Below are 23375 nucleotides of genomic sequence, written 5' to 3' on the forward strand. Positions count from 1 at the left end.
GGTTTTATGAGCTTCTCTAAGTACCATTTCTCTCATATCTCCAAATTTTGGTACCCAAATCCTTTCAGCCCTATACCGGGTTCTGTCTTCCCGAATATTAAGATGCTTCTCCGATCCTTTGGGTATTTCATCCTTTAAATTTCCCTCTTTTAAAACTCCTTGTTGTGCCTCCTTTATTTGAGTAGTAATGTTATTATGAATCATTATATTCATAGATTTTACTCGAATGGGTTCTCTGTCCTTCCTGCTCAAGGCATCGGCTACCACATTTGCCTTCCCCGGGTGGTAACGAATCTCAAATTCGTAATCATTCAATAATTCAATCCACCTACGATGCCTCAGATTCAGTTGTTTCTGATTAAATATGTGTTGAAGACTTTTGTGGTCGGTATATATAATACTTTTGACCCCATATAAGTAATGCCTCCAAGTCTTTAATACAAAAACAACCGCGCCTAATTCCAAATCATGCGTCGTATAATTTTGTTCGTGAATCTTCAATTGTCTAGACGCATAAGCAATCACCTTCGTTCGTTGCATTAATACACAACCGAGACCTTGCTTTAATGCATCACAATAAATCACAAAATCATCATTCCCTTCAGGCAATGACAATATAGGTGCCGTAGTTAGCTTTTTCTTCAATAACTGAAACGCTTTCTCTTGTTCATCATTCCATTCAAATTTCTTCCCTTTATGCGTTAATGCAGTCAAGGGTTTTGCTATTCTGGAAAAGTCTTGGATGAACCTTCTGTAGTAACCAGCTAGTCCTAAAAACTGGCGTATGTGTTTCGGAGTTTTCGGGGTTTCCCACTTTTCAACAGTTTCTATCTTTGCCGGATCCACCTTAATACCTTCTTTGTTCACTATGTGACAGAGGAATTGAACTTCTTCCAACCAAAATGCACACTTTGAAAACTTAGCGTACAATTCTTCCTTCCTCAATACTTCTAACACCTTTCTCAAATGTTCACCGTGTTCTTGGTCATTCTTTGAGTAAATAAGTATGTCATCAATGAAAACAATGACAAACTTGTCAAGGTATGGTCCACACACTCGGTTCATAAGGTCCATGAACATAGCTGGTGCATTAGTTAAACCAAACGGCATGACCATAAACTCGTAATGACCGTAACGTGTTCTGAAAGCAGTCTTTGGAATATCATCTTCTTTCACCCGCATTTGATGATACCCGGAACGTAAGTCAATCTTTGAATAAACAGACGAGCCTTGTAGTTGATCAAATAAGTCGTCGATTCTCGGTAGTGGGTAGCGGTTCTTGATGGTAAGTTTGTTCAACTCTCGGTAGTCGATACACAACCTGAATGTACCATCTTTCTTCTTGACAAACAAAACAGGAGCTCCCCACGGTGATGTGCTTGGTCGAATGAAACCACGCTCTAAAAGTTCTTGTAATTGGCTTTGCAGTTCTTTCATCTCGCTGGGTGCGAGTCTGTAAGGAGCACGAGCTATTGGTGCAGCTCCTGGTACAAGGTCTATTTGAAATTCAACGGATCGATGTGGGGGTAATCCCGGTAATTCTTTCGGGAATACATCGGAAAATTCTTTTGCAATGGGAACATCATTGATGCTCTTTTCTTCAGTTTGTACTTTTTCGACGTGTGCTAGAACAGCATAGCAACCTTTTCTTATTAGTTTTTGTGCCTTCAAATTACTAATAAGATGTAGCTTCGTGTTGCCCTTTTCTCCGTACACCATTAAGGGTTTTCCTTTTTCTCGTATAATGCGAATTGCATTTTTGTAACAAACGATCTCTGCTTTCACTTCTTTCAACCAGTCCATACCGATTATCACATCAAAACTCCCTAACTCTACTGGTATCAAGTCAATCTTAAATGTTTCGCTAACCAGTTTAATTTCTCGATTCCGACATATATTATCTGCTGAAATTAATTTACCATTTGCTAATTCGAGTAAAAATTTACTATCCAAAGGCGTCAATGGACAACTTAATTTAGCACAAAAATCTCTACTCATATAGCTTCTATCCGCACCCGAATCAAATAAAACGTAAGCAGATTTATTGTCAATAAGAAACGTACCCTTAACAAGCTCCGGGTCTTCCTGTGCCTCTGCCGCATTAATATTGAAAACTCTTCCGCGGCCTTGTCCATTCGTGTTCTCCTGGTTCGGGCAATTTCTAATAATGTGGCCCGGTTTTCCACATTTATAACAAACTACATTGGCATAACTTGCTCCGACACTACTTGCTCCGCCATTACTCGTTCCGACACCATTTGTTCCTTTCGTTCTATTAACCCCTGGTCCGTAGACCTCACACTTCGCCGCGCTATGACCATTTCTTTTACACTTGTTGCAAAATTTGGTGCAGAACCCCGAGTGATACTTTTCACACCTTTGGCATAGCTGCTTCTGATTGTTGTTGTTGTTGCGGTTATTATTGTTGTTGGGATGATTGTTGTAGTTGCTGTTGTTGTTGTTGTTGTTGTTGTTGTTGTTGGGCCGTTTGTTGTAGTTGCGATTGATGTTGCGATTGTTGGGATAATTGTTGCGATTATTGTTGTAATTGCTGTTGTTGTTGTATTGGTGATTCTTATCACCGTTTTCCTCCCACTTTCTTTTGACTTGCTTCACATTGGCCTCTTCAGCAGTCTGTTCTTTAATTCTTTCTTCAATCTGGTTCACTAGTTTGTGAGCCATTCTACATGCCTGTTGTATGGAGGCGGGCTCGTGTGAACTTATATCTTCTTGGATTCTTTCCGGTAATCCTTTCACAAACGCGTCGATCTTCTCTTCCTCATCTTCGAATGCTCCCGGACACAATAGGCACAATTCTGTGAATCGTCTTTCGTACGTGGTAATATCAAATCCTTGGGTTCGTAACCCTCTAAGTTCTGTCTTGAGCTTATTGACCTCGGTTCTGGGACGGTACTTCTCGTTCATCAAGTGCTTGAATGCTGACCACGGTAGTGCGTACGCATCGTCTTGTCCCACTTGCTCTAGATAGGTATTCCACCATGTTAACGCAGAACCTGTGAAGGTATGCGTAGCGTACTTTACTTTACACTTACTTATGGCAAACACCGATTCGACCTTCTCGGTCCACCGTTTCAATCCGATCGGTCCTTCGGTTCCATCAAATTCCAAAGGTTTGCAGGCAGTGAATTCTTTGTAGGTGCATCCTACCCGATTTCCTGTACTGCTAGATCCAAGGTTATTGTTGGTATGTAGCGCAGCCTGTACTGTGGCTATGTTTGAAGCTAGAAAAGTACGGAATTCCTCTTCATTCATATTCACGGTGTGTCGAGTAGTCGGTGCCATTTCCTTCAAAATAGTCAAATGGAACAAGTTAATCATACAGAATATTAAGAGTAGTTAATAGTATTTCGCAGCATAATATGAACTCATTTATAAAAGCTTTTTCTTCATATTAGCGTTTTATAAGTTTAAATTCGGGTAGTACCTACCCGTTAAGTTCATACTTAGTAGCTAATATACAATTCAACTACTACAATTCTATATGAAAAACTGATTATAATAATATTTCGCGTTCAAACTTTTACACAATATTTTACAAACTTACAATACCGCTTATTTTACATATAGCATAAAATATAGCACACAATAAATTTGATACAAGATGGTTGTGAAGATAATTCTAGCTAGTACACAAGTCGTTCAGCAAAGGCAATAAAGACACGTAATTCATACGTCCAGAAACAAGTCATGCATTCTGGTTTTACTAGGACTACTTCCCATCCTTGGTCTTGTGGAACATAACCGTTATGGCCGTTGATAAGACAACGTGTTGTAACGTCGTCAAAGGGACGAGGGTTACGTAATGTCCAACAGTCCTGTAACAATCTAAAAACCTCATTTCTTACCCCAATTACCGACTCCGTCACTTGTGGAAACGTTTTGTTTAATAGTTGTAGCCTGATGTTCTTGTTCTCACTTTGGTGAGAAGCGAACATTACTAATCCGTAAGCATAACATGCTTCTTTATGTTGCATGTTAGCCGCTTTTTCTAAATCACGAAGTCCAATATTCGGATATATTGAGTCAAAATAATTTCTTAACCCATTGCGTAAAATAGCATTTGGGTTCCCCGCAATATATGCGTCAAAGTAAACACATCGTAACTTATGGATTTCCCAATGTGATATCCCCCATCTTTCGAACGAAAGCCTTTTATAAACCAAGGCATTCTTGGAACGTTCTTCGAATGTCTTACAAACTGATCTCGCCTTAAATAGTTGTGCCGAAGAATTCTGACCGACTCTAGACAAGATTTCATCAATCATGTCTCCGGGTAGGTCTCTTAAAATATTGGGTTGTCTATCCATTTTGTGTTTTTATACTGTAAAATAGACAAGAGTTAGATTTATAAAAAAAAATACTTATTAATACAAGCAATTTTTACATATATCATAAAGCATAAGCACACTATATTACATATATTACACCACACGAATACAACTATCTTATTCCGACTCGCTTGTTTCTTCTTCTTCGGTTTTGGTTCGTTTTGCCAAGTTTCTAGGGATATATGATGTTCCCCTAATACGAGCCGTCGTTGTCCACATTGGTTTAGAAAAACCTGGTGGTTTAGAGGTTCCCGGGTCATTGTTACAACTTAAGGACTTCGGGGGATGACGATACATATAAAGTTCATCGGGGTTGGAATTAGATTTCTCTATTTTTATGCCCTTTCCCTTATTATTTTCTTTTGCCTTTTTAAATTCAGTTGGAGTAATTTCTATAACATCATCGGAATTCTCGTCGGAATCCGATTCATCGGAGAATTGGTAATCCTCCCAATATTTTGCTTCCTTGGCGGAAACACCATTGACCATAATTAACCTTGGTCGGTTGGTTGAGGATTTTCTTTTACTTAACCGTTTTATTATTTCCCCCACCGGTTCTATTTCTTCATCCGGTTCCGATTCTTCTTCCGGTTTCGATTCTTCTTCTGGTTCCGACTCTTCTTCCGGTTCCTCTTCGGGAACTTGTGAATCAGTCCACGAATCATTCCAATTTACATTTGACTCTTCATTATTATTAGGTGAGTCAATGGGACTTGTTCTAGAGGTAGACATCTATCACATAATATCAAACGCATTAAGAGATTAATATATCACATAATATTCACATGTTAAAAATATATAGTTTCCAACAAAATTTGTTAAGCAATCATTTTTCAAGTAAACACGGTCGAAGTCCAGACTCACTAATGCATCCTAACAAACTCGATAAGACACACTAACGCAAAATTCTGGTTCTCTAAGACCAACGCTCGGATACCAACTGAAATGTTCCGTTCTTATTGATTAAAAACGTTCCATATTAATTGATTTCGTTGCGAGGTTTTGACCTCTATATGAGACGTTTTTCAAAGACTGCATTCATTTTTAAAACAAACCATAACCTTTATTTCATAGATAAAGGTTTTAAAAAGCTTTACGTAGATTATCAAATAATGATAATCTAAAATATCTTGTTTACACACGACCATTACATAATAGTTTACAATACAAATATGTTACAACAAAATAAGTTTCTTGAATGCAGTTTTTACACAATATCATACAAGCATGGACTCCAAATCTCGTCCTTATTTAAGTATGCGACAGCGGAATCTCTTAATAATCACCTGAGAATAAACATGCTTAAAACGTCAACAAAAATGTTGGTGAGTTATAGGTTTAACCTATATATATCAAATCGTAACAATAGACCACAAGATTTCATATTTCAATACACATCCCATACATAGAGATAAAAATCATTCATATGGTGAACACCTGGTAACCGACATTAACAAGATGCATATTTAAGAATATCCCCATCATTCCGGAACACCCTTCGGATATGATATAAATTTCGAAGTACTAAAGCATCCGGTACTTTGGATGGGGTTTGTTAGGCCCAATAGATCTATCTTTAGGATTCGCGTTAATTAGGGTGTCTGTTCCCTAATTCTTAGATTACCAAACTTAATAAAAAGGGGCATATTCGATTTCGATAATTCAACCATAGAATGTAGTTTCACGTACTTGTGTCTATTTTGTAAATCATTTATAAAACCTGCATGTATTCTCATCCCAAAAATATTAGATTTTAAAAGTGGGACTATAACTCACTTTCACAGATTTTTACTTCGTCGAGAAGTAAGACTTGGCCACTGTTGATTCACGAACCTATAATAATATATACATATATATTAAAGTATGTTCAAAATATATTTACAACACTTTTAATATATTTTGATGTTTTAAGTTTATTAAGTCAGCTGTCCTCGTTAGTAACCTACAACTAGTTGTCCACAGTTAGATGTACAGAAATAAATCGATAAATATTATCTTGAATCAATCCACGACCCAGTGTATACGTATCTCAGTATTGATCACAACTCAAACTATATATATTTTGGAATCAACCTCAACCCTGTATAGCTAACTCCAACATTCACATATAGAGTGTCTATGGTTGTTCCGAAATATATATAGATGTGTCGACATGATAGGTCGAAACATTGTATACGTGTCTATGGTATCTCAAGATTACATAATATACAATACAAGTTGATTAAGTTATGGTTGGAATAGATTTGTTACCAATTTTCACGTAGCTAAAATGAGAAAAATTCTCCAATCTTGTTTTACCCATAACTTCTTCATTTTAAATCCGTTTTGAGTGAATCAAATTGCTATGGTTTCATATTGAACTCTATTTTATGAATCTAAATAGAAAAAGTATAGGTTTATAGTCGGAAAAATAAGTTACAAGTCGTTTTTGTAAAGGTAGTCATTTCAGTCGAAAGAACGACGTCTAGATGACCATTTTAGAAAACATACTTCCACTTTGAGTTTAACCATAATTTTTGGATATAGTTTCATGTTCATAATAAAAATCATTTTCTCAGAATAACAACTTTTAAATCAAAGTTTATTATAGTTTTTAATTAACTAACCCAAAACAGCCCGCGGTGTTACTACGACGGCGTAAATTCGGTTTTACGGTGTTTTTCGTGTTTCCAGATTTTAAATCATTAAGTTAGCATATCATATAGATATATAACATGTGTTTAGTTAATTTTAAAAGTCAAGTTAGAAGGATTAACTTTTGTTTGCGAACAAGTTTAGAATTAATTAAACTATGTTCTAGTGATTACGAGTTTAAACCTTCGAATAAGATAGTTTTATATATATGAATCGAATGATGTTATGAACATCATTACTACCTCAAGTTTAGTAGGTAAACCTACTGGAAGTGACAAGAAATGATCTAGCTTCAAAAGATCTTGGATGGCTTGAAAGTTCTTGAAGTAGGATCATGACACAAAAACAAGTTCAAGTAAGATTTTTACTCGAATTAAGATAGTTTATAGTTATAGAAATTGAATCAAAGTTTGAATATGAATATTACCTTGAATATGATGATTATAGCTTGATTCTTGAAGTGATTTTTGATGAAGATGATGATTAACTACTGGAAAAATACGTTCATAATAGTGTGTGTGTGTGTGTTGAGAGAGAATTAGAAAGAGAATTGGAAGTGAAATGGAGTGAATGATGAGTGGTAATTGGTGAGTGGTGAGTGGGGTTAAAAGGAGTTCTAGTTAGTTGACTAGCTCATGGTAGAAGTTAAAATTGATTAGTCATACATGACATAATCAAGAGTGGAATCCCATGCTAGTTCCTATTGGTATATACCCATAGTAAGTACATTTTGAAGCTGTGTATAATACGGGTAAGAATACGACTAGAATTCTTGATGAAAGAAAAGATCGGAAAGTAACTGTAACCATTTTCGTTAAGTATGAGTGTTTTGATATATGTCTTGAAGTCTTCCAAAAGTATTTTAATACATCTAAATACACTACATGTATATACATTTTAACTGAGTCGTTAAGTCATCGTTAGTCGTTACATGTCAGTGTTGTTTTGAAACCTTTAAGTTAACGATCTCAATTAATGTTGTTAACCCATTGTTTATTATATCTAATGAGATGTTAAATTATTATATTATCATGATATTATGATATATTAATATATCTTAATATGATATATATACATTTAAATGTCGTTACAACGATAATCGTTACATATATGTCTCGTTTCGAAATCCTTAAGTTAGTAGTCTTGTTTATATGTATATAACTCATTGTTAATATACTTATGGAGATACTTACTTATCATAATCTCATGTTAACCATATGTATATCCATATATATATCGTCATGTCGTTTTTACAAGTTTTAACGTTCGTGAATCGCCGGTCAACTTGGGTGGTCAATTGTCTATATGAAACATATTTCAATTAATCAAGTCTTAACAAGTTTGATTGCTTAACATGTTGGAAATATTTAATCATGTAAATATCAATCTCAATTAATATATATAAACATGGAAAAATTCGGGTCACTACAATTATCATTTTAAATAAAATTATTATTTTAAAGTTAATATTAAATAGTTTTGTAAATATTAAAGTTATCATAATTAGAATTATCACTTTATCATAATATCATTTTTAGTAAATATAAATATTGTTATTATTATTAATAGAATAATAATGATTATTATTATTACAAAATACTACAATTTCTTTTTTACTTACTATTATTATTATCGATATTATTTTATCAAATAAATATGTAATACAAAGATGTTTTACTGCGTGTAACATAATTACATTAATACTACCTATCATATTATTTTTATGATGTTAAATGAACTTTATAAATTTTAGTACTTAAGATATATAAAAGTATATTTTTATATAAAATTTTATTTATTAATAAATGAAATATATTATTTACTCTAATAGATCTTTTAAAAATATTTAGAAATATAAAAACAACGATATTTAAATTATATATTAATTATGTATAAATTTTGAAAATCATTTTTGAGTCAGATTGATTTTTATTGACTTTTGTATATTAGTCTCGAGCATTAGGATTGTGGTACACTATGACATGACTTAAATTGTTAGACAAATATTGACCAATATATATATATATATATATATATATATATATATATATATATATATATATATATATATATATATATATATATATATATATATATATATATATATATATATATATATACATACTTAATTTAGGTTCGTGAATCCAAGGCCAACCTTGCACTTGTTCAATGACGTTATATGTATTTTTACTACGAAATACAATAGGTGAGTTTCATTTGCCTTTTTACCCTTTATATTTTTGGGCTGAGAATACAAGCAAAATTTTTATAAATGTTTTACGAAATAGACACAAGTAATCGAAACTACATTATATGGTTGAATGATCGAAGCCGAATATGCCCCTTTTTGCTTGGTAGCCTAAGAATTAGGGAACATCACTAATTTTGAGAATTAGTGCACGCCTAATTGACGCGAATCCTAAAGATAGATCTATTGGGCCTAACGAACCCCATCCAAAGTACCGGATGCTTTAGTACTTCGAATTCGTTTTTATCATGTCCGAAGGATTTTCCGGAATGATAGGGGATATTCTTATATGCATCTTGTTAATGTCGGTTACCAGGTGTTCAATCCATATGAATGATTTTTGTCTCTATGCATGAGACGTATATTTATGAGAACTGAAAATGAAATTCTTGTGGTCTATTAACATGATGGAAATAAATGATTATGATAAACTAATGAACTCACCAACCTTTTGGTTGACACATTAAAGCATGTTTATTCTGAGATATTAAAGAAATCTTCTGCTGTGCATTAGCTCATTTTAAAGATATTACTTGGAATCATTCATGGCTTATTTCAAAAGACGTTGCATTTAAGTCGTTGAGTTTAGTAAAGATTATGATTAAGTAAATGACAGATTAGATCATTTATAGATGGATATTACTAAATGGTATGCATGCCTGTCAACTTTCGATGTAATGAAAGATTGTCTTTTAAAACGAATGCAATATTTGTAAAATGTATCATATAGAGGTCAAATACATCGCGATGTAATCATATGTTATTGTATTCGTTCGTATGGATTAGAACGAGTCTTTACACTTGTGTGCAATTGCATCATCTCTCTGTCTCACTATAAGTATCCACTTACTTTTTGTACAAAGTTTTAGAAAATCCCACTAACTTCATTCTCCACCAATCACAAATCTTCTTTCTCCACCAATCACTAACTTCTGGTTGGTTGAAATATCAAGTGAACACTTTAAATGTGACAACCCAAAATAAAAAGGTGGACATTTAAGATGAGTGCAGGGCTGTTTCATTGATTATGAGGGTCCTGTACAGACATAAATGAACCCTTAAACGTTAATTATTTTTTAGGTTGAACTGATCTGATGCACTTTGTGAACCAACACTAATTTAGTCCAACACAATTTTTTGGGATAAATTTATATAATTATAAAGGATTGCAAAATTTTGAGCCTCTTAAAATATCTTTGGACCGTGTGCGATAACACATTTTGCCCTTGGATGAGAAGGATTAATAAGCTTCGGCTCAAATTATTATTTTACAAAACATTTGAAGAAGTAACAAGATTCAGTTTCTAGCTTTAATCATAAACTACTTGACTACACAACTTATGTTTTAACTCTGGCCATAAACTCTACCAGTTTCGTCTAAACACGTAATGATTTAACTTTATAATTTATAATAATTTAATTTATTTAATTTATTTATATAATAATATGCATAAATTCTTTATTTTCTGTGACATGCTTTTGCGTGTAAACATAAGCTAATTCGAATAAGAACTGCTTATTGAATAAAATTACAAATAAAATAACGATTTAAGTTTTATATATAAAAAAGAGACAACATAATCAAAGGCTTTCACAAACATTTGGCAGCTACTATCATGGCAAGTGGTGCAGGAGGCAAAGTTTCATTCAAAGTAACCCTAACCTCCGATCCCAAACTTCCGTTCAAAGTGTACGTAATTTAATCGGTTCATTATTTAATAAATACAACCTTTATTTATTTACATCTCTAATTAATATTAATTTTTCAATTTATGTTTATTTTTTTTGTTAGGTTTAGCGTTCCAGAAGGAGCGCCGTTTACTGCCGTTCTTAAATTTGCCGCTGAAGAATTCAAAGTTCCTCCCCAAACTAGCGCCATCATCACTAATGGTACTAATTTTTATTTATTAGCCCTAGTTTTATCGTTTTTTACTTTGTGAATTTGAGAAATAGGCAATTTAATTAGTTAATTGCTAAAAATTTATAATTGAGCAAATTAAATGCCAACTTATTGTAAGTTGAGTTTTACAACGAGAAAATTAATTTACAAACTTTTCAGAAAAAAAATGTAATATAATTGTTGAAATATCTAATCTGGGAACCAGAAATGACGTCTAAAAATTGAATTAATACAATCCTGCTTTGTTATTTTTATTAATATTTTGAATTTTTTTTTTTTTTTTTTTTATGTCAGACAGAATCCTTCAATCAGGAGTATTGTGTAATTATGTTGCTATTGTATTATTAGTTTTGCACTTGCTATTTGAATGGCATATATGCCGTAATATGCGAATACTGTGAAAATATTATGTAACTAATTAGCAAAGTCTGAAAGAGGACCGGTTTGATTGCTTTTTTTATACTGAAAGGGGATTTTGTGGATAATGTTGAGAGTGATGGCTTTTAAGTGTGAAAGCTTTGCTATGTATATGGTTGTATAACTAATAAGAGGGTTTATGTGGACTGTTGTAGGTAATGGTAAGAAGGGTCATGTTAGAAGTGGTTGTTAAATGTGGACGTTTAAGTTTTTATCTCGTAGTGATGCTTTTGCATATATAAAGGGGTAGGACACTTTTTATTGGTTCACACTGTTAGGAGTGGTACATTTAATAACTATCTAGAAAGCGTTAGTTTTTTTTTTATCCATTGCCGAATCCTCGTTTGGGTGCTTTCGGGGTGCAATTATTTGTAGATGCAGACCTTAGTACCTTACCCATAATTGATTTTGAATTCACTAGGAAACGAGAAAAGTGAAATGACAGATAACATATAATTCTGTAGGACAATTGCCCATAGTGATGAATATTCAGTCTTGAAGTTAGAGAGAAGGGCTAAAAAGAATTTTACGTAGGTTTATGATTTCGAAAATGGAAAAGCAAGACAAGACAACAAGTGACACGATTTGAACATGGTTACAACGTGTCAAACCTTACTTTTCTGGTAGTTGGTGTTTTTTTAGATGTTTAACATAGGAATAAATAAATTAACCTTCTTTTGTTATTTTTTTAGGCTTGTAGATACTACACACATACAGGTCACCTTTACCACACATTTTTAGTTTTTTAGTCTACACATTCTTCTTTTTAAGATCTATATGTTGGTACGATTTTCCGTATGGCGGGTGTAAGGTACCAGTACAGGACACTATCCGCCTAGCGTAGAATGATTGTATGATTGATGTTTGCCCTCGGGAAATAATCCCTGCAGACCCGGAACACGGATGAGAGATCCGTGGGTGGCCTCAATCAATCTGTGGATCAATCTGTAATTGATCCGTGTAGTGTTCTGCTGCTAAGCGGTTAATGTTTTAGAGTGAAAAAGAACTGTGTAGAAAATGTACTTCTCTCTGTCTGAAGTTCATATGTGAAATGTGGTGACCCAGGGGGTCTATTTATAGGCGTAGAATGTCCGAAATTCTCGGTATACACGTGTCAATCGCTGATTAATTTTGGTATGCGAAGTATCCGGAAGGTCGGTGGCGTGTGCTGACGTGGCTGCGTGCCGCTCACGCGCTCAGTAGAAGGGCTTAAGCATAGAAGCTGCCTGCAGGGCTTACGCATGACACTGGGCGGCCTGCTGTACGCTGGGCGGCAAATGCTAAAAACCACCAAATATTGTTATCTTTTGTGCTCTTTCATCTATTTCATCTATTTTTCTGTATAAAAATGATGCTTTTATGCATGTATCCCTTAGGATACACCATTAATCTCCTTTCAGGAATTTTGATGCATCTCAATGGCTATTTGCCTAATCAAGTCAAAGATTTTTTATAATTAAACTCATTTTTAAATCTTTTGTAAAAACTCGAATGTCAATTCTATCTTCATTCTTCAGTTAACTTCTTTTAGTCACTTTACTTGCTAAAAGATGTAACAATAAGAAAGTGTTAACTACTTTAAGCATTTAATTGCTATATCCTGTGTGCACCAATCAACAGTAGACGGCCTCTTGCATAACATTTAATTCCCATATCCTGTGAAGTGGACTATAAGAACTTCGATGGATTTATTGAACAACCTTCTATTTACTTGAAAACTGTTGTGGTCATCACTTGATCATGCTTATCAGAAATCTCCTGATTTACATTTCTATAATGCTTTTACGCTTAAATTTGATCTTTATGTTACTTAAATATATGTAGCCATATATTAATTTCTTTTGATTTCAATGTTAATCCTGTTGTTTGTACTCGTTTTGCAGATGGTGTTGGAATCAATCCTCAACAAAGTGCAGGTATTCAAGCCTCTGTTGATTATCGTATTACGTGCCACTAAATATTATGATTATGAGTGTTATTATTGTGTTGCAAACTTTAACCAGCCCACTGATATGGACATCACGGCTGAATCAGGCCATAGGTTATAAGTTACAACTTATAAGTACTATGATAAATTTATTATGCATAGTAATGTACAAATCATGAATAAAAACTAGCAAGCTAGACGACTTCATGTATTACTCGTATCATAGGAATTACTTCTTAATAAGATAATTTTTACGGTTGAATGTGCACCATAACATACGTTAGGCCAATAATCATTCAGGTGATGTACTTTATAAAGCAGACTAGCTAAATAATATAGATTTTGTTAATTTATAATATGATTATATGTCTTAATTTTTGTGTATAATCCCAAGTTAACGAGAGTTACGTGCTCCACATATAATGGTTAACGTCCTTTCATGTAGGAATATGTTATACGGAGTAATGGTTTTTAATGTAAATTATATTAATCTGATATAATTTTTTGTCAGGTAATGTGTTTCTGAAACATGGATCGGAACTTCGGCTGATTCCTCGCGACAGGGTTGGCGCCTAGGCACTTTGTGCAATTGTTTGTTCATGTTTTATGTATCAGATGATAAAAATATCAGAGGTTTAGCTATGATGGTTTAATGGCGGCTGAGTGCCTAACATGATAATACTACATGTGTAATAATGAATGACGATATCAATAAGTCTTGCAACTATACAAGTCCCAATTTATATACGCTCTTTCTGGCTTAAAGTTATTAGACAAACACCGAATGTGGCCTCTAGCTTAAAAACGTCGTGTTGAATTATGCCATTCTTGTAAAAACCGTTTTCATCCTTCCCCATTGTGTCCATTTGTATATTATACTCGGTTCACAGTTTTTAAAAAAATATTAACACAAAATATCATTATCATTAAACAACATAACAAAGTTTGGATATTAGGGGTAGATCTACACGTTTAGTTGTATTAATTATACGCGTTCTTGACATCTTGTTTAGATCCAAAGGTTTCTATGGAGTAGTTTTTTATTAGTTATCAATCAGAGCATTCTACAAGTTTAGCTGGACTGATTGTTACTTTGTTAGTTTTTTAAACTTGAGATTTGGTTGGGAACAGAACTATTAATGCTCCCAGTAGTTCTCAATCCCGAAAATCATTAAAAAAAACTTCCAAGCCAAGGCCAAACACATCTTGAACACGTTATATGATGTCATGTGTCTTGCACACGAAGGGTACTTTTGAATTATACTAACTGCTCACTCTTTACGGTGGTTTATTTTCTTTTAAGGTGGTGTCCTTACACTAATGCTTTTAGTCATACAATATAAAAACGTAGAGGGCGTATAATGCTGGACTTTTTTTTTTTTTTTTCCTTCTCATTATTTAATTGTAAATGCCCCTGTGAGACAATTAGAATACCCCGTGAACAGTAAAATCTCATAGCTTATATAGATATATAGATATAATAATATAATATAATGATATAATAATATAATATAATATAATGAAAGTAGATAACTGGATGTGAATATAGCTGTTTTAATTGATTTTGGTTTTGATTTTATTTTCTGGTGTGAATCTCAAATCATAATACGGAGTATATCCTTACTGAGTATATAATCAGAGTCGCTTAAAATGATAAATGTATTTATATGTCTACATGTTCTTTGCCTTGCCAACTAATGAAGGTTCAACTGGTTCCTCTGTTACCCAAAAATCAATTATTCAAGCTTGGTTATCACTTTGGTTCATGATTGATCTGTACAGAACCTGAGTCTGTATATGGTCTGCGGTCCACTTTAGACCAGAACTGGACAGCACTGAATTCATTTATAACGGCCCTCACGGTGGTCCGATCTACCTAGTCACACAATGAGACACAAGCACAAATAGAGTCTCATATTAGTTGCGTTGGCCCATTGCACCACCTAGGGTTCATTCATAATACATTCATCATACTAACATAATACGCATGGGTTGTTTAACAATGGATTAAATTAAAAAATGATGTGAAGTAACAATAACATTACCCAATCCGCCGTGGCGGGTACGAGGAGGTAAGATGTTGGACATTTTTAAACTTCATATTTCAATACATCACAGTTCAAGCATTTTGCTTAATAATTTCCGACAGGAGTAACTGGCAAAAGTTACTCGTACATTTCAGCTAATAATCAACAAATTGTTCCATTTGTAATATGTCTATATATACAAGAGAACACAACAAATGAATAAGAGTTATCAAACAAAAAAGCGGGATATATCATATCAGTAAAAAGACCGTTTAGGAGCTCTTATTAGAGTCATCAATCATCATCCCTTTAAGACTTTTAGCTAACCAAATTGCAGTCTCTCTTGGTGAAACTTTATCTTTACCAAACGGTCTAAGAACAACCGCCAGTTCTTGCAGCCTGTTTTGTTGAAGCAAATCAGCCGATAATTCTAGAAGCTCCTCAAGAGCCTCTGCTCGTTGTCGAATAGACGTAATATCTAAAATTTCCTTCACAGGTGCCTTTACTTCCTCAATTTCAGGTGCGTTTGGTTTCACTTGATCTAACTTGTTCTTTGCATCAAGATCTTTACTGCACGGACTATCAAGAACCGTTGATTTCATGGTCAGATCTTGACTGCATGGACTATCAAGAACCTCTGATTTGACAGTTGTTATTTCAGATCGATCTGACGGTTCTAAAGATCCTGTTGGAGATAACACGTTCATTAGCTTCCCTACCTCTATATTCCTTTCGACAGTTTCAACAAACGATTGCTCGTCTCCTACTCTAAAGCTACTGTGACGTATCACATGAACGACATCTCCAATAGCTGGTGAAAGCTGAGGTGGAGCAAGTTTTTCGATCGTTGGTTTCTGTAAAGCCGATATTCCTTCTGACAACAAACTTATTTGTCTAGACGAAACAGGAACAATGGAAGAAGATGTAGATTCTGGTGCCACATATGACATAAATTCTTTTACAGTAAACTTATCATCATCTTTAGATATAATATCCGTATTAGATTGGGACGTTGCATCTGACTCACTCGGGAATAACACATCCAGTGCAACATTTGAGCATGATATCTCATCAGCAACTTCAATATCTTCATCTTTACCGCCAAGAAGAACCCTAGCTGTCTGAGAATTCTCACAAAATAGACTTTGAGGTATCTCCATCTGAAATGCGTGTGATTCAGAGTTTTTGGTAATATTTGCTTGTTCGTGCGCAGTAAGTAAAACTTCAGATGGGTTACAAGATTCAAACTTTGGGTTAGAAGGGGAACATACTACTGAATTGAAGCTATCTGTCTGTTTTTCGCTTGAAACTCCCACACGAGACTCGTGTATGATCCTCGAAACGAGTTTTCTTTGAGCACTTTTGGGCACTGTTGCAGGATGGGTGGCAACAGGCGTCTGAATCTGAATCTCACTGGGCTTAATCGTTTTAGGGGTCTGGGTTAGCTCTTTAGGACCTTTTGTCTTTATTTGAGATGTTGCAGTGGGGCTTATAATTTTGACAGGGGTCTGACTTGTGTCATTAGGTTCGATTTTTTTAGTAATGGTTGTGGTATTAGGAGCATCAATGGCTGGTTGCTTAATGCGTACAGGGAAGGATGGTTTTCTAAAAAGTGTGGGTGGAGTTCTTAGTCTCTGATTTGCATCTTCGGTGGATCTAGGTGGGCCCGAGGGTGGGGTCTCCTCTGGCCTAGGTTTAGTCTTTGAAGACGAGTCAATGGCAGGTACCTGCACAGAATTAATTATTATAAACGTAGCTGACGCAATTGATTAATTATCATTTATATAAGAAATCGACAAAAAAGTGCTTGCAGAGTTGCAGGTTAACGCTACCAACCCAACTTGCTTTGGTCCTGACCAAAAATACCCAATTTGACCTATAATAAAAACCCTCTTGACCCACTTATATTGCAATATTTAATTTTCAGCAAGGTTGTAAAAGTCGCGAGTCGGGGACGAGTCGATCGGGACCTTGGAGGGACTAGTCGGGCGTTGACCACCATTGACTTCCAGTAATAAATATATTAAACACATGTATATTACACATAAATATATCAAACATAACATAGATGTATTACACAAAATCTATTGTTTTTACCTAACTTTGACTTTGACCGACTTTTAAGGCGTTTTTGGGCGAGTAGGGACAGTCTAGTTCCCAAACCGACGCATCGGCCGACTCAGCCGACTTTTACAACAGTAATTTTCCGTATTTTCGTTTCGACCGAGGGAAAGAATAGAGAATTATAAAAACGACGAGTTGCTGTACCTGATGATGCTTCACGATATTTGATCCCGGGATTCGTTTCCTTGATTCAGAGTTGCTCTTTTCAGGTGGTGTCTCGGGACTAACCACCTTCCACGCATGACTCACCGGAGTCGGTTGGCGCAACTTACTCGATGGTTCAACGTCACTATTTCCCGTCTTTAAACGACCGCCTCTCATTGGTGAACTATGTTCCCTAGGTTTTTGACCCATCTTTACTGGTTTGACTGATTTCATTTGCTTAGTTTCACTATTTGACTTTTGATCATCTAACATCTGTTGGGCCACCTCTTGCATCATCTCCATTTCGTCTTGTTCAATGTCTTCAAGAAACGGATTAATACAATTCTCATCGCTACATACCAGATTTGTATCAGTTGATTTATTGTCACATGCACAAGCCCCATTCTGAATGTTTTTTTCACTTGATTTGATACTATCTTTGTCACTGAACGAACTGTTACAACTTTGGCTTTCGGATGTTTTCCTTCTTATATGATGAGCGCTGCCAATGGGCTTTGAAGGTGGAGATATACGAAGACCATATGAAGAACGATACTGGTCAACATATGGCTGCAAATATGGGTGTTTCAGAACTTCCGACGCCTAAAAAGTCAGAAAAGTTAGAACGATAGACAGATTACTAAAGTAACAGATACATATATATACATATACAAGGATAAAAAAAAGTGCTTACACTTGGTCTATGTTCAGGGTTCTTACGGAGCATTCCTTTAATAAGTGATTTTCTGGATATAAAAAAAAGTGAGATGATAAAAGTTACTCCAAGAATAATATTTTCACACTGCTACTGATTATACTTATGTGTACTTGTATCCAATTATTCTTCATGTTTATACTGCATATCTAATAGATAAAAAATTATATGATGACAACTAATGGAGGTATAGTTGGCTGTGATAATATGGGTGGGTACTCGATGCATGCCATGTTTGCAGCAAAATATGTCAATAAATCGAAAGTCAAATACAGTGCTAATAGATTACTGCATTATAATCCATGATTTCAGTATATTGTTTAGAAGAACTGCTGACATATACTTTACAAAGACATTATTACAACCATATACCAGGTGTACTTAAATTAGTGACATTGTCTTTATCTCTCTTGACAGCCATTAACAATCACTTGATTTAACTAATTGAAACGATTTACCAATTTCCTAACTTACTAGTTACTACTGTTACCGTATCCAACATGTGCATATAAGGTCACTAAAATAACATAAAGCAAAATATTAAGCATGATATGGTTTGTTAACGGACAAGCATGACAACTATTTGACTTACAGGGATGGGGAATAACAAGGAGGCAAAGGGCCAATACAGGATCTGTTTACTTTACTTATCAGTCCAGCCATGTCCTGAAACCAACATACAATGCAACCAAATATTGAAATTGTTTTACGGGAATAAAGACATTATCTGTAGGTAAAGGAAAATATTACTTCATAATGGTAGCTGTATTCAAATGCAGCGAAAAACAATAATAAAAGCAGAGCAGTAACAAAGCAATAAAGCCATGAAACCTTGATAAATAAGGTTTTCAAAGAAAAGACTCGACATGTACAACGCAAGATGTAACCACTTACAATAATGTGTATCACACGCTTAATATGAATTTGAAAGGGTAATAATCCTAACATCAGAACAGGATAAATTATTGTCCTAAATGAAATTGAAGTCAAAATCATGAAAAAACTTTAGCTTTGCATCAAGTCATAAGAACTTTGCACTGAGGAAACAGGTCTTAAGAGCTTTGCAATATGGAAATATTAACATCAATTGAACATTGAAACTAAGATAACCTAGGGCATCTTACCTATGGATGATTGTTTCACAGTTTTAAACAATAAAAAGAAAAGGCTATTGACCATTTTATAATTTTATTCAATCAACCAAGGATCCATTTACGCAACTCTTGTAAACCTATTCATTTGAGCACTTAATATTTAATAAACTGGTAATTCAATCACTGTTTTGCCACATGTTATTCGTTGCACTAGTACCAATATAGGTTTATATTTAACTTAATACCATGATGAGGTGATAATGCCATATAACTCATAAACACTACATACCTTAGCAAAGATGACACTGCATTTATAATTTATAAATATAAATATAAAAGTAAAAGTAATAAATAAAAAATCTATGAATTCCCATGTCAAAGAGAGTGTGTGTGTGTGTGTGTGAGAGAGAGAGAGAGAGAGAGAGAGAGAGAGAGAGCTAGCTGATCAAAGAGGACTTACAAAAGCTTTAAATGCTGGGCGGTGAGCGGCCATTTCATACATACAACAGCCTAATCAAACAAACGAAATTGCAAAAACAGTTAGTTACATATGAAAACAACAAACATGTGGCTTGAAAGTGCAAGCTTCAGTTGGAGAGTGGCCACTTCAAGACAGCATTATACAGGCTAAGCCCAAGGTAACCAAAGAAAATGAGATACCTAGGGACCATATATCTGATTTAAAGCCATAGGGAATATCTGCAAGCAGCTCAGGACACATGTAGTTCGGTGTTCCAACCACCTGGAATTAAGTTGGTAAGTATATGTAAGCTCAATGGTTAAAATCAGTAGGCTAAATATCATATTCCTGCCCTTATAATAATATATAACAAAAATCTTCCATCTTCCATATATTAGATAATACGAGATCAGTTTTGTTGGTAACATTTCAACAAATAAAAACTCTTCTTCCAGTTGTAACCGTCAAAAAACATTACTTGCACTGACTTTAGTTGACATGTATTAAGGGGTATTTTATATAATGTAAATATGTCAAGTCAACTCCTGCTTTTGTAGTGAACACATGAATCACAATATTGTTGTTCATAAGAAAAATACGTAGAATTAAGATTATATAGGAAATAGTAATATTAAGAACATACGGAAGAAGCCAAGTCATCGGCTTTCAATGTCTTAGCAAGTCCAAAATCACCTATATTAAAAGATAGATTTCAGAAAGAAAAAAAAATCAATTATTGAGTTGAACTAAATGAGGTTAAATCAACGTCTACTAAGGAAAACAGCTAAAAGCTCACCGAGACGAACATCTTGATCTTTAGTAAGGAAAATATTTGAACACTGCAGAGATAAACCGATAAGAATCAACACGAGACTTAATAAGTTAAAGAAAATTAAGCATCTAAACTATTATGTTACATACTTTCAAATCCCTATGTAGAACATAATTGGAATGCAAATATTCAACTGCCAATAATATCTGAGTATACCACCTGCAAAGTTTCTGTCACACCAAGAATATCAATAATCAGAAATCTAATAACTATGATCGAAACATAAAAATTCAACAACAACAACAATACCTCCTCGGGAAAGTATTGGTTTGGTGATTTTTTCATCAATTCAGCGCTGTTCATAAAGCATTTAATCAGCCAAATAGAAACAACATAATCAATATACAATTAAAAAGGCTTTCGTTTTCCAGTAACTTACATATCACCACCTTCACAATATCCAGTAACAATGCATACATAGCAACCCTACATTAAGATCAATAGGTGAAAATTAGTCTAAGAAATTCATATCAAATGACATCACATATAACAAACTAAATAGAGGGTTTGGGATCGCATTTGGAACACAACTTTTTCAAAAATCAGGTGTTAACCTACTTCTTCAAACTATGCATTCTGTCTATAACAACGTATTTTCACTTCTTTCAAATGGATTGCAAAACTATCATTGATTATTTGCATATGGAAAACACCTTAACGAAATAATCGCCACCAAAACGCAATCCCAAACACGCTTCACTACATTGTCCAAAAATCTATAATAACATATATGTTTCTAACCTTCTCTACCCAAGCTTCCTTGAACTCAACGATAAACGGATGCTGAATCCTCGCAATTAACGCCATCTAAACATCCAATAAATTACACAACAATCAATAACAACACTCCCAATTACAACCATAAACAATTCAGAAATACAAAAACCTCTTGATGAGCAGATCTTCTGCATCTTTCAGTTTGTCTAGCAAGTCGAATTTTTTTCAAAACATATCTGCAATAAAGATCCAATCAATCAATACACAAATATGTGTTTGTATATGTGTGAATATATTATATACAGACATATAAGTATATAAATATAAATATAAAATAAAAATAATAATAAAAAGGGCAAATACTTTGTTTTTTCCAATTTGTGATTAACGAGAATAGCAGCACCAAAAGCACCACGCCCAATTTGCTCCATCATTTCATACTGATCCATTTTTGACTCCATCACTCCTTGATCCAATGCTGCACTGTATATATATATATATATCTGTATATAACTCAAATAGTACTAATTGATAACAGTGTTGTTCTACATGACTAATATTAAACAAATCTTCGAGTACAGTTTCGAGTAGGCAAAAAAAAAAAAAAAAAAAAAAAACCTAATTTGTTATAACTGCTGCTGCTGCATCTGGTGAGTGACAGTTGGATTCAAATTGAGGGCATGTGAATGAATCAAGTTGAGTGTAGATCGAATAATAATATAATAATAATAATAATAAAATAGAAAAAGTGTGTTAATTTGATGAGATTGGGATGAGGTTAAAAAAATGTCGTTGCTTTAAGTAGGGAGTAATTGTGGGAGCACAGCACACAGTACAGCAACAAGAGGGAAAATGTCAAAATATACTTTGACTGACCATCACCTGCCTCATTCCTATTTTTCTTTTGCAAGTATTCGAACAAACAATTGTCATCACAATTTCTTTGATGTTAGTCTTGGTGGTGTTTTGTGTTGTTGGCTAGTTTTTGGTTTCTTTGTTAGACCGCTCGTATCGGTTCCGCCGTTGGTCCTGCACTTGCTCCCGCCGTTGTAGGGCGCCGATATTAGCAAGGTGGTATGGGACCGCCGTTTAACCACCGTGCTCGAAAATTTCGTTGAAAGGCAATTTGATTCACAGACAAAAGGTGCACGTGAACGTTTGCTTTGTGCAGTTGAACGTTTGTAACGGATAACTCATTCTCGATAGAGCAACTTGGTCATTGAATGGACTTCCCACTAGAAACGAATTTTTAAATCTCAAACTCAAATCTAATCTATATATATACGAGTATATGTTGATTCAAACATAAAAACACACACTACATTCATCCACTCTCAAACACACAAACATTCAAATATTAAACTGACATTTTATGTCATAAAATACACGCACACAATGACGTGTTTAACTGTTTCGATGGATGTTTGGTACGGGGGACAACTAAGCGAAGATTGGAAGATGTATCTGGACGGGCAGTGCAAGTCGTTCGAGTCACTCGATATCACCTACTGGGACACGGGGCGTTTGTTCGACTACACACGCGAATATGTTGACTTTGAGGCCTCGGATTTTGCTTTGTGTGATCCAGAAACCGATAAGTTTGAGTTTATTACAGTCGAAAAAGAATGGCATGAAATTGTCGAGAGAGCCTTACTCAGATGCAGCCGAATCGAGTTGTATTGTATTGGTATTTGGACCCGACAATTCAACACCCGACCTTATCCTCACTACCCGCACAACAGTAGCAATGAGGGTTACGTGAGTGACGACACGATCGGATCGTATTG

General features: G+C 34.5%; 2 protein-coding genes across 3 annotated transcripts; one reads left to right on the forward strand and one right to left on the reverse strand.

Annotated features, from left to right (window-relative positions):
* Nucleotides 1-10770: 10770 nt before the first annotated feature.
* On the forward strand, nt 10771-14222 carry LOC139852979 (ubiquitin-fold modifier 1). Its single transcript, XM_071842336.1, has 4 exons — nt 10771-10921; nt 11024-11121; nt 13432-13464; nt 13987-14222. Exons 1-4 carry the CDS (start codon nt 10848-10850, stop codon nt 14049-14051), a joined length of 270 nt encoding a protein of 89 aa, XP_071698437.1. The 5' UTR covers nt 10771-10847; the 3' UTR covers nt 14052-14222.
* Nucleotides 14223-15514: 1292 nt separating this feature from the next.
* On the reverse strand, nt 15515-22395 carry LOC139852675 (serine/threonine-protein kinase Nek5-like). 2 transcript variants are annotated; one of them, XM_071841999.1, is made up of 15 exons: nt 22207-22395; nt 21952-22066; nt 21758-21824; nt 21613-21678; nt 21251-21297; nt 21121-21166; nt 20961-21041; nt 20836-20878; nt 20683-20732; nt 20240-20321; nt 20040-20089; nt 19078-19151; nt 18465-18516; nt 17771-18373; nt 15515-17229 (listed from the first exon to the last, which is right to left on the reverse strand). In XM_071841999.1, exons 2-15 carry the CDS (start codon nt 22047-22049, stop codon nt 15775-15777), a joined length of 2814 nt encoding a protein of 937 aa, XP_071698100.1. In that variant the 5' UTR covers nt 22050-22066; nt 22207-22395; the 3' UTR covers nt 15515-15774. The 2 variants fall into 2 exon arrangements, with proteins under 2 accessions (XP_071698100.1, XP_071698099.1); XM_071841998.1 differs by having other exon boundaries at nt 21952-22071.
* Between the last annotated feature and the right edge of the window lie 980 nt (nt 22396-23375).

This window comes from Rutidosis leptorrhynchoides, chromosome 6 (genome assembly GCF_046630445.1).
Source record: "Rutidosis leptorrhynchoides isolate AG116_Rl617_1_P2 chromosome 6, CSIRO_AGI_Rlap_v1, whole genome shotgun sequence".
In the NCBI taxonomy this organism is placed as follows: domain Eukaryota; kingdom Viridiplantae; phylum Streptophyta; class Magnoliopsida; order Asterales; family Asteraceae; genus Rutidosis; species Rutidosis leptorrhynchoides.